Below are 12407 nucleotides of genomic sequence, written 5' to 3'. Positions count from 1 at the left end.
TTTTCCAGTTCCCAGGGATGGGCTGGATTGGGGAAACAAGGACAGAAGCTGCTCTCACCCTTGTGTGACCACACAGCTACTAAGGAAGCACTGGCTACCCTGGGTTCCAGCTTCAGTTCTGCTCTTCTAGCCTATGGTGCCTGCTTATTTGTATATAATGTATTGATTTTAGAGAGAGTGTAGAGCTGGTGGTTGAGGCCAGGTAGGTTCTTTTTTTTTTTTTTTTTTTTTTTCCTTTTTCTGAAGCTGGAAACAGGGAGAGACAGTCAGACAGACTCCCGCATGCGCCCGACCGGGATCCACCCGGCACGCCCACCAGGGGGCGACGCTCTGCCCACCAGGGGGCGATGCTCTGCCCATCCTGGGCGTCGCCATGTTGCGACCAGAGCCACCCCAGCGCCTGAGGCAGAGGCCACAGAGCCATCCCCAGCGCCCGGGCCATCTTTGCTCCAATGGAGCCTCGGCTGCGGGAGGGGAAGAGAGAGACAGAGAGGAAAGCGCAGCGGAGGGGTGGAGAAGCAAATGGGCGCTTCTCCTGTGTGCCCTGGCCGGGAATCGAACCTGGGTCCTCCGCACGCTAGGCCGACGCTCTACCGCTGAGCCAACCGGCCAGGGCCAGGTAGGTTCTTAATGAATGCAGACAGATGGTAGAGGAACTGCAGAGTCGAAAAGTGTCAGGCCATACCCGTTTATTGGAGGCGAGCAAATAAAAAAGGAAAAGAGCTAATAAAGGAGAACCTGCTTTTCTCAGTGAAGGGCAATGGAGCAGGAAAACCACAACTCACTGGTGGGAGAGCGATCTGGGAGACTCGCCCCAGAGGGACACCACCCGTGGCCTCACACAGACCACACACACACACACCACACACACCACACACACACACACACACACCACACACACCACACACACCACACACACGGCGCTGCCGCATGCTCATGCGCTAATCAGGCAAAGTGCTTGCAGCCAGTAAACCAGCCAGTAAGCCTAACACAGCTGTTTTCCCCACAGAGGGAGTGAGAGAGAAAGATCATTTGCTTTTCCACTTATTCATGCAGTAATTGGTTGCTTCTTTTATGTGTGCTGACCAGGAATCAAGCCTGCAACTTTGGAGTGTCGTGAGCACTCTAACCCAGTGGTTCTCAACCAGAGGTCTGTAGAGCGGTGTGGGTCCACCAGAAAACTGCCAGTCCACAGCCCACCAGTTGAAAAACACTGCAGTAACCAACTAAGCTACCCAGCCAGGGCTTAACTAGTTATGTTTTAATGTCTAACTAACCTCGTGGCTAGCGTCGGCTATAAACTTAGACATTTCAAAAGAGGAAAATATATATTTTGTCAGCAATGCTGAGCACATTCTTTCAACACTATTCAGCTAGCCCGAGGAGGAGGTGATGTTATGACTCCCTTTCTTCACCTGTGTCCTCAGCAGCTGATTCTGATCCTTCAATCCTCACTTCTGTGAGTTCACCTTCATCCCTGGGGGAGGAAGAATAAGGTGAAGCCTTTAACTTGTGCAAGGAACAGTTAAACCATTCATTATTTCCTCACCTTAGACAAGAATTCTAATTTGTTCGCAATCACTTACATTTTGTCCGGAGACTCATCCTCATCAGATGACTCATCATGGAGCCTCTGGGCCATATTTTTTTTCCAAATGGTGGTCAGCGGTCTATAAACATTTTTAAGCCCCAGTGGCCGCCTGCTCCAGACACTGCCTGCCTAGAAACAGACAGGGAAATCTGAATTCTGCATTTTCCCTCCTTTGACCACCTCAATACTTTACCCTCCTCAAAGTTACCTCCATTTCACTTTCTGGAGAGCTTCTGTTATGTCCCATAATTGGCAAAAAGCCCCTCGGGGGGAAAACATATACCAACAATTAGTGATTTGTGCCATTTTTCATGTCTCTCACAATGCACAACTCTGGTCTAAGTAGGACTAAATGTGTACTGGGTACATAGTCATGAGAAAAATGCTCCAGACCTGGGACCTTGAAAATGATTCCTTGCATGCTGGGCTCCCAGAAGTTCTCTGTGCCTGTTTAAAATGGCCCTGCAAGGTCTCTGGGGAGACCCTGCATGTGCCTCGGGAGGGGGTCCAGGGAGGAGCCGCCTCCTCCACTTCACTGGCTCTTGGCCAGGTGCCTTCGTGCAGTGAACAGAAACGCACAGCCACACTGGGCAGAAGCGTCTACTCTCCAGAACCATGTTACCTCGGCCCCCTCAGACGTAGTCTCCCATGCAGCATTTGTTTGGTGGCGGTGTGGGAGAAGGTGCTTTTATTTTCCTAGCTGCTTTATCCGGTAACTTAAAGCACGCCAATTAAATGCCTGAGTCAACTTAGCAAAGTTCTCGAGCTTGCTGACTTTCCTACTGTAGGCTGTCACTGATGAGTGAGTGAGTTGTGACCTCAGTTTAAACCTCATAACCAGCACTAAGTACTTTTTTTTCCAAAGTGTTTTTTTGAATACAAACAGAATAGGACAAAATCACAGTGCATAATAATTTTGTTTTAGACCAGTGTCTATATCTAACCCCTATTCAGCATTACTCTCGGCATTTTTAAACATGTGCAGCAAGAATTCATCACTCTGTTTGGACTCCCATCCTGTGTCCAGACCTACTGTTTGGCCTGAGCACACCTTCCACCTCCACCATTATAGACAGAATAGCACACATTGCTTCTGTAAAGTGACATCCTTCAGATACTTGGTGGCTTTTCAGACATGAATATCCTTGACGGCCTGAGCAGTTTCACGAGTGTTCTTAAAGTGAAGAGGAAGATTTGACTCGCATGACTTTGTGGGGGTTTCTGGGTCAAGTGAATACTGAACTATTTTCAGTTTTCACCTCAGGCTACATACAAGAGAGGGAAGCTCCTCTAGTTTTAAAATTCTACATTAAAAACTGTCAGACCTGCATTACCTTGAGCTTCCTTCTCTCCCTTTTGTGAATCTGTGACAGATCTGTTTTGGAAGAAAACAACATCATGATTATTCATCACAACAACCCCTGTCTGAATCTTTATTGTTTCCCTTTCTAATGAGATAACTTTTTGAGGACAGTAATTCTGTTTAATAGTCCTTGGACTCTTCCACAGTCCCTAATGTAGGGTCCTGCTTGCAGCTGGCAATGCAGTTTATTGGCTGTTTTAGGTAACATTCAGCAGATAATCCCTAATAAAAAAAGACTCAGGAGAAAAAAATATATACCTACCAGAAATCAACACAGCAGCTTTAAGGTCAAGTACAAGGGTGGGACACCTGTTACTACTGTTACTATTCATCATTGTTAGAGTCCTAATCAATGTAATAAGAAAAATAATTGAACTATTTGAAAGAGACAAAAGATATTTAATTATGAGATGATGCACAACCTATTAAGCCCAAGAGCATTGACTAAAATTTTATCTCAAGTAACATGATAATTAATTAAGATGGCTAAATCCAAAATCAAGAACTCAACATGGAAAAATCAATAGCTTTCCTATATATCGCAAATAACTAATTAGAAAATGAAAGAAAGAACCCATTTACAATATCAATAAAAATGCATAAAGTACCAAGGAATAAACTTCAAAGGAAATGTCTAAGGTCCATGTGATGGAAACTTTAAAACTCTTCTATCTCACTACATGAGATACAGCATTCCTGGAATGTTGTAATGTGTCAATTCTCTAATTAACCTACAAATGCATGCAATCCTATTCAAATTTCTACACAGTTTGTTTAACAGAAACTATCTAGCTGACATTTGGCAGAGAAAATAATCCAAGAATAGCTATGAAGTGTATGAAAAAGTAAGATCAGAAAGCAGGAGCTGCATACCCCTCACCCGAAGTCAAATTGTCTTCTGTCACCTATCTGGTTTTCTTTGTGCCCCTCCCTTCCCCCACCCCCTCTATCTCCTCCTTCGCCCCATCCTCCCCCCCTGATTTATCAATGTCACTGCATTAGATTTAATAATAAAATAAATATATAAAAAGCAGAAGCTTACCCTGCCAGGTACCAAAATGTGTTATAAAAAAACTGGAATCTCCTAGTGACACTGCTACTGGTACAGAAAAGATAACTGGCTCAGCAGATTAGACTCAGATAAAGGTAATATTTTAGGTCAGTGAACAAAGAATAAGCCAGTCAATAAATGATTTTACAACACTTGGATCTTCATGTAGGGAAAATAATTGACAGATTTTAAAAAATTACTAAGAAAAATAATTTTTTGTAAAAACCTAAAAATTATACATAACAAGAAATGTTAGGAAAAGGACTAGAAGAAAATATCAGTACTTTCATACCAGGAGGTAACAAAGGCCTCACTAAGAAAACCCACAGCACATAAGCCATAAGAGGACTGGCAGATATGGTGACACATGAACAATACACACCCTATTCTTCACAGTCCTTGCCCTCTTCTCCCCTGGATTATGTTTTTCCTTTTAATATTAAATATCTTGATCCTTTCAATGACTTCATGAATTTAAATGTTTCAAATATTCCTCAGTGTTTTTGGCTTAAGGAGACAGAACACTGGAGTAAGAAGCACAGGCTTTGCAGTCACACCACACTGGGTTCTACTTTCGGTTTTGCCACTGGGACCTTAAGTTGATCTTCATCTATGGAGGAAGGAGGTCATATCGTCCTCAGGTGATTCTGGGGATTGAGTCAGACAATATATGGAAAACTCTGCATCCTATACTTGGCATAAACCAGTGCTAAGCTTGTTAATTGTGTCACAGACAAGGTGTTCCAATCTGTCAAATGGTTCTGCCTGTGGTAGTGAGCTCAGAAAGCTCTTCACTACCACCAGATTATAAAAATGTTACTTCTATTTTTTTCTACTATTTTATAAGTTCTTTTTTTCTACATTTATGTAAATACATTTGTTTAAGGTGAGAAATACAGATGTGCTGTTATTCCCTCCTCAAGCAATTTGGTTGCTCTTGCATGACTTCTGCATTTTCTTTTATTGATTAGAATATTAAAAGGTGACATTTCTTTTTTTTCCTTATTTTTTTTGCAAGTAATGAAAGAATTTATTATGAATTCAGGAGGAAAGAGAAAAGGGGGCCTTGGAGACAGGTTCAGGGGGTTAACTGAGGATGAGCTGCCGCTGCCCACTGCTCCCCTGGTAATAAAACCCCATAAATAAACACAAATGCAAATTTTAACTACTGTATTTCCCAATGTATAACATGCCCCCTTGTATAAGATGCACCTAAATATTGGGGGCTGAATTTTGAAAAGTAAACTGTATTACATAAAGTTATTGAACTCAAGTTTTATTCATCATAAAATTCATACAACTCCTCATCACTGTCAAAACTCCCATCCATTAGCTTGTCCTCATCTGTGTCTGATGACAAATCACTGTCTTCAACAATGAGCATAAAAACACAAGCAAAAAAGCAGGAAATGCAAGTAAAATAATCTACAACCACTGTATAGTAGGCAACCAGTGTTTAGACCCCAAATTTTTTGAAAAGGGGTGCATCTTATACATGGGGAAATAGAGTACATAGAAATTAAAGGCAATAGAAAAGATTATGGGAATTCCAATAAAACAAAAAACTGTATGCCACTAAGAGACATACTTGCTACTGTCTGGACAAAGGCCTTCTTCCCAGAGGCCTTGGCAAGCTGAGCCCAGGCTTGTCCCCAGTGTCTTAGGCTCAGAAATCAAACTCTCTTCACCAAGAGAGAACTCACTTCTTCCCACTGGTGAAGTTTCGCCTTGCTGACACCACACGATTGATTAAAATCCAGAATGCCAAATTACAACAGAATTACATCTGCTCCACAGACAGCTTCTTAGTCCACACATTAGAAAAATACATTGTGTACAGAGAGGCCACTGGGGCACAGTAAAGCACAATCTGATGCCTACTTGGTGAAAACAGAAGGAGAGCAGGAATCAGCTGAATCCAGTGTGGATGGAAAATACTGAGTTCTCAAGATCCCTCTGTCTCCCCGACAGCCATAGCCCGACTCTACATCTGCCATCTCTATCCTAAGCCACCGCTACGATGGGCAATGCTCAGGTTGGTCTCTTCTTCACCTTTTCTCTGTTCTTACTGCTGATCAACCCTCTGCAGATAGATCTGTTTATCTTAAGCAGTTAATACATACAGTCAGGTTTTACTCGAGTCTGATAGACCAGGAAGTCATTTGGTCTCTGCACATTTATGCTCTGCCCCAGGATGTACTGACCTTGGTATTTATTACCTTGGAATTTCTTACTTGGGGATTCACCTTTTAAAAAATTATTTACCGTATTTTTAAATTGCCAGGAGAGTGGTATGACTTACTACTGCTCCCATCCCTCTACCCCCTCCCCGGCCCCCAAAATGGTAACAAATCTGACAGAAGGACCGGGACTAGTGGGGCTGGAGTACTCAGGGAAGGCTTTATGAGGAAGGATGAACTTGAGCTGGCTTTTGAGACATACATAGCACTTCCACACGCAGAGAGAGATAAGGGAATTTTAGATGGCCAGAGGCACAAACAAAGGTAGGAATGGGCGTGGTGGCTAGCTATGGGGAGGGGTTTCCTTAGCTGGAAAGAGGGGCTGCCAGGACCATTGAAAAGGTAAACAAGGCAAATTAGTAGGGTAGAGTCAGGATTGTCAGCTTATTAATCACTGTTTGAATGGTAGCTCTGACATGCTGAAAAATAAACCATTACAAAATTGAACAAAAGGGACACAAACCATCTCCAGGAACAGGTGACTGTAACTATGACGTGCTTTAGAGAAGCCTGATTGATGCAGGATTTAGGTTGTGGTGTTCTAACTGAACTATTTGCACCTTACACACTGGAGAAGAAAGCTGGTAAGTCAATGTAAGGAACTGACAAGAAGACACTTTGACTAGCCGTGTCCTTTAAGCCAGGGTGGCACGGCACCATGAGGATGGAGATTCTGTATCTCTCCTCACTGCAGCCAACAAGAGAAGAAATCAGAAAGAGTCATTTTAGAGTACAGTAGATGAAATGAACATGTTCATTTTGAGCTGCAGGAATTTTGCTATCATGCCAACTCTGGCCTATTAACCTTCTCAACATAGTCTGGTGGCTTGTTTTCTTGATGTCAATTTTAATACATCTCTGAGAGGAAGCATCCTTTAAAAGTTCCTGGAATACAGTTTGTAATAAAAGAACAAAACATATCTCAGTGTTTGTGACTAAAGAGAAATATCAAGTAGGAGTAGGTGGGAAAGTGGCTTTCATTTTCTGTTTGTGGGTTCTGAATCTGTTCTAAAGACAGAATGTATTTTGGAAACCTGAATTAACTGATGTCTTACCAAGATGAGACACAAAAGCAAAATGAACATCATTGCTGCCACTGAAATAGGTATGACCACGATGAGTTTTTTGTTCAACAGGTAGGATGGAAGTTCTGTTTTCATCTAAAAAAAAATAAAAGAACAACTTTTTAAAGAAACCAGATAGAAAAAATAAAAACTATTATTGAGTCTATTCAAAAGAATAGCTAACTATTACTCTAAAATACCACTCTTTCAGGTTCTTAAAGAATGCACACAATGTACCGTGTTATGTAACCTTAGCAGTAGGATTTTCTTGTACAATTTATCCTGTGTGTTAGGTCCCCTTCTCATCTACCCTAGGGACAGTGGCACCAGTCTCTAAATGAGCAGAGTGGGAGATCACTGTCTTCGCCAAAGTCACATGGCAACACAAGACACAGACTAGGCACCCCTGGTCCTCTGCCGCTGCTTTCATGGCCTGTCCCACTCTGACTAAAGTCCAGGTCCTGTGTTTTGGGAGCTGTCCTCACCTCACTTGACTCCTGCTCTTCCTCTTCATCCTGGGCATTTGTATTCGCATTAACCAGTTGGCCCGTCTCCCACTCTTCTTTGGGAACCTCGACTTGTTCCTCCTGCTTGAGAAGCTTCTTCAGGAGTCCTATTCCAGAAATCAGAGTTTCCTCAATTATTTTTGTAACTTGAATTGTAAAATTCAGGTTTAGAGAAGGGCTCCCTCTATTGCGTTTACCACGAATTGGGCATATCTCCACCTTGTACATTTGAAAAAGAGAATTTAATAATGTTGATTCTCTATCTTCTATATTTCCCTTCATGAAATAAGGCAGCATGTAACTTAGTGCTCTAAGAACATCAGTTGTGTCATTAAAATCAAGCTACTCACTCCCAAAGTTTGACAGTATGTTGCCAAGTGTTTTTGGGGACGTCTTCTCCGGTTCAATAGTCAGCTCAGTGCTGGTGCTTTCTCTATGGCTTCTTACTGCATCTAATAACGCTGCCTTTGCTGTGGACAGTTCTTCATCTGTCAAAAAAGAAGAGACCACTTTTGATAAGGAAACACTCATGGGACAGCTTTTGTCAGTCCACAGCCTGCATTCGACCCAGATCAATTAGGAATTGGCAGATATCTCAGTGCTGTTTACAGAGGAGAAAAAAAAACCCTACTTAAACTTATGCTTGGCAATGTAACAGAAGCAGAAAAGGCATCTTTTTCAAAAGTGGTTACATAGCATGATTATAGTAGGTATATTTAGAATTATTCTTCTGGTCCCCAAGGGACACCTGCCCAGTACTGAGGAAAAGCCAAGGCTGGAAGACACCTCTCAGGTAGACTCTGCAGATCCACGTGACTCCTCACATTCATGTGCCTCATCCTGTCCTCAGATGCGGAGGGAGCATGAGGCTTCCTCTCTGCATCGTGTCAGTGTGCTCGTGTTCCTGCTACCATCACAGGTGACCATGATGAACACCCAGCGCCAACATGTCCTCATCTGGACCTGCCATTCCCAACCTACCACCCACTCCTCAGCTTGGTTTCTGCTGCCACATATCCTGACACCCACAGCAGAAGGCTCAATACAGGAAAAACCACTATGCCCACACTAGCTCTGATTAAACTTAGGCAGGCATCAGCCCTGGCTGGTTGGGTCAGTGGTAGAGCATGTACCCCAGCCTGTGGATGTCCCAGGTTCAATTCCTAGTCAGGGTACACAGGAGAATCAACCATCTGATTCTCCATTTCTTCCCCTCCCTCAGCTCTCTCTCTTTCCATCCAGCAGCCATGGCTGGATTGGGTTCAACACGGCAACACCGGGAACTGAGGATGGCTCTGTGGAGCCTCCCCATAGGTGAAAAAATAGCTTGGTTGTGAGCATGGGCAGAGAATCGGCCTCAGACAGGGTTGCCAGGCAGATCCCAGTCGGTGCATGAGGGAGTTTGTCTGTGTATCTTATGTCCTCTCACTTGGAAAAAAAAGAAAGAAGAATTTCAGCAGGCATCTAGGATGTAGGTTATGTCATGTCTTATATTTTCAGTTATACTTGGGGAACCATCCAAAGCTTCTGACCACATGAAGGTCAAGTGTGTGTTTGTGCAGCAGGGTTTCTTTTAAGAAAGAATTAAAAGTATGCTGCTGGTGGTGACAAGGTCAGAAAAGGAGGTTGGAGTACTAAAAAAGGAAGCACGTGCTTCAGAGAACCCCAAACTGGAAGCAGGAGACCTGGTCACTAGGGGACAGCAATTAACACTTTTAGATGCTATTTTTGCTCAGCTGTAAAAGGAGATGAAAATGCCTGTTCTGCCCTTTTTTGAGTAAAAAGGACTCATCTATTTGGTCAAAAAATTGCTTTGAAAAATAAATGACACTGTGTTTATATAAGTAGCAAAGTGTTATTATTTATGATGTGGCCCAGATCACTGACAGAGACCCATATTCAAGCTATCGGGGCAGGAGGATACATTTTGGAACTGATCAAATGGGTTCAAATAAACCTAATGTGTACAAAAATAGTTCAAAGCACCTGAGTGTTTGGTGGATAGAAAAACTTGAGCTTCAGAGCAGGCTTGGAGCAGGACAGTTTAAGAACACAAGAGCCTCCATCCATTAGAAGGGCTGGGGAGCAGTTCTGCTGATCGAACCAGAAACTCTCAGGTTCCAAATAAAATGTTCATGAAATAGTGCAATTTGTACTCTCTTTATAAAATTGCATAAACAGCCTGACCAGGCAGTGGCACAGTGGATAGAGCATTGACCTGGGGTGCTGAGGACCCCATAATTACTGGCTTGGGTCCAAAGGTCACTGGTTGGAAGACTAAGACACTGGCTTGAGCAAGAGTTCACTGGCCCAATTGTCACCCCCAGTCAAGGCACATATGAGAAAGCAATCAATAAACAAAGGTGCCACAATGAAGAACTGATGCTTCTCATCTCCTTTCCTGTTTGTCTGTCCCTATCTGTCCCTCTCAATGTCTCTGTCTCTCTGTCCCACAAAAAAAAATTGCAAAAACAAGCCAATTAAAAATTTATCTATACCTGTCCTATAAGGCAAAGGGGAATGAAACCTAATGCATACAGACCTGTTTACAAACTGTAAATCACTAATGAACAGGTTCTCATTTGGAAGTAAAGCACCAAGCAGAGAGCACAACGCGCAGTATGTGACCATTAATGTTACTTCCCTTCCGCTTCCATTCCTTTCTCATGTGTCTTAACCTGACTTTTAGCAGGGGAGTATAATGTAGGGTGTTGAACTCTAAATGAATGAATAAAGTGCAATTACATTATTTGTTTAAAATTTATCATCCATTAAAAATAAAAATATTAAGACATAATAAAATTAAAATTTTATCATCAGGCAATTCGGACTCACCACAAAATGTGAATCCCTCACATGCAGTTTCACAGTGCAGTTTAATTGTCTTGCTGACAGCCTCAATATCATTTTTCAATTGGCAGAGGCAGCAGGACAAACGTCTGGGTAAGATCCTACAAATGGAAACACAGAGAATTCAGTTAGTGCACAGGAGTTACTTGAGTAGGTGGAAGAGGTAGCTCAAGGCTACCACAGGGCTGTGGAGAAAAGAGTTGCTGGGCCACATCGCCTGAACAGGTTGGTAGGGATCCGCTGTCCATACGCTACCCTTGAATATTGTACATAAAGAGAGAGGAGGCCCGAAGTGCCCAACAGCAGGGGAAGAATGGCAGTGGGTATGGAATGCCTAGCATGAAGGGGAGAGGGATTAGAATTGGGTGACACAGATCTATACTTTAATTCAGAAGTATATCCTCACAACCCAAAAGTCTCACTTAGGGTAGAGTGTACACAAAAAGGGAAAAGACTCTTAAAAAGGCCCTGAATAAGTTCCCAACTTGTGGAGTCAATTTCTCAATCCCTAATTGTGAGTGATAAACATATTAGAAATTACTCTGGGCATAAAAAACATTTGTAAATAATAATATTTGAAGATTCAAAAGAATTATGTTAATAAGGTATAACATAGTAATTTAAAGCAGAGCCCATAAGTTAAAATGATACTCAAGCCCTGGTCTGTTGGCTCAGTGGTAGAGCATCGGCTCGCATGTGAAAGTCCTGGGTTCAATTCCCAGTCAGGACATACACCAGAAGCACCCGTCTGCTTCTCCACCCTTCCCCCTCTCCTTCCTCTCTTTCTCTTTCTCTCTCTTCCCCTCCCGAAGCCAGTGCTCCATTGAAGCAAGATTGGCCCGGGCACTGAGGCCAGCTCCGTGGCCTCAGCCTTAGATGTTAGAATGGCTCCAGCCACCACAGAGCAATGCCCCAGATGGGCAGAGTATCACCCCCTGGTGGGCATGCCAGGTGGATCCCGGTCGGGTGCATGCAGGAGTCTGTCTGGCTGCCTCTGTGCTTCTAACATTAGAAAAATACAAAAAATATAAATAAAATGATACTCAGAAAAGGCTCTGGCTGGTTGCCTCAGTGGTAGAGTCAGCCTGTGGTGTGGAAGTCCCAGGATCAGTTCCCAGCCAGGGGACACAGGAGAAGCGCCCATCTCCTTCTCTACCCTTCCTTCTCTCCTCTCTCTCTCTCTCTCTCTCTCTCTTTCTCTCTCTCTCTCTCTCTCTCTTCCCCTCCTGCAACCAAGGCTCCATTGAAGCAAAGTTGGTCTTGGAGGATGGCTCCAAGACCTCCATCTCAGGCTTTAGAATGGCTCCAGTTGAAAAGGAGCAATGCCCCAGATGGGCAGAGCATTGCCCCCTGGTGGGCTTGCTGGGTGGATCCTGGTCAGACACATGCTGGCGTCTGTCTCTCTGCCTCCCCACTTCTCACTTCAGAAAAATACACACACACACACAAAAAATTGGTTCTCAAAAAAAAAAAAAAAATGAGTGGAGTCCTGGCCAGATAGCTCAGTTGCTTAGAGCGTCATCCCAATATGCCAAGGCTGCAGATGCAGGTTCAATGCCGGGTCAGGAGTCAACCAATGAAAGCATAAACAAGTGGAATAACAACTCGACATTTCACTTTCTCTTTCTCTCTTTCTTTTTATCTTTCTCTAAAATCAATTAAAATTTAAAAAATAAGGGGAGCTATTTATAGAGTAATACTAGCTACTAAATAAAGAAGGAATAATAGGAAAAGGTATCACT

General features: G+C 43.1%; 1 protein-coding gene across 1 annotated transcript in view; it reads right to left on the bottom strand.

The window, feature by feature from the left end:
• Positions 1-960: 960 nt before the first annotated feature.
• Positions 961-12407, bottom strand: part of LOC136392269 (leucine-rich repeat-containing protein 37A2-like) — a 36971-nt gene continuing 25524 nt past the window's right edge. The window contains exons 7-14 of the mRNA XM_066364339.1: positions 10651-10766; positions 8166-8303; positions 7795-7922; positions 7301-7405; positions 2926-2966; positions 1800-1824; positions 1587-1720; positions 961-1477 (exon numbers count right to left, since the gene is read on the bottom strand). Of these exons, the coding sequence (XP_066220436.1) occupies positions 1396-1477; positions 1587-1720; positions 1800-1824; positions 2926-2966; positions 7301-7405; positions 7795-7922; positions 8166-8303; positions 10651-10766 (769 nt within the window). The 3' untranslated portion in view covers positions 961-1395. The remainder of the gene's footprint in view (positions 1478-1586; positions 1721-1799; positions 1825-2925; positions 2967-7300; positions 7406-7794; positions 7923-8165; positions 8304-10650; positions 10767-12407) is intronic.

Source organism: Saccopteryx leptura, chromosome 2 (assembly GCF_036850995.1).
Source record: "Saccopteryx leptura isolate mSacLep1 chromosome 2, mSacLep1_pri_phased_curated, whole genome shotgun sequence".
In the NCBI taxonomy this organism is placed as follows: Eukaryota; Metazoa; Chordata; class Mammalia; order Chiroptera; family Emballonuridae; genus Saccopteryx; species Saccopteryx leptura.
Note: the sequence above shows the minus strand (reverse complement) of the source record. Positions and strands in the feature narration are given on the sequence as shown.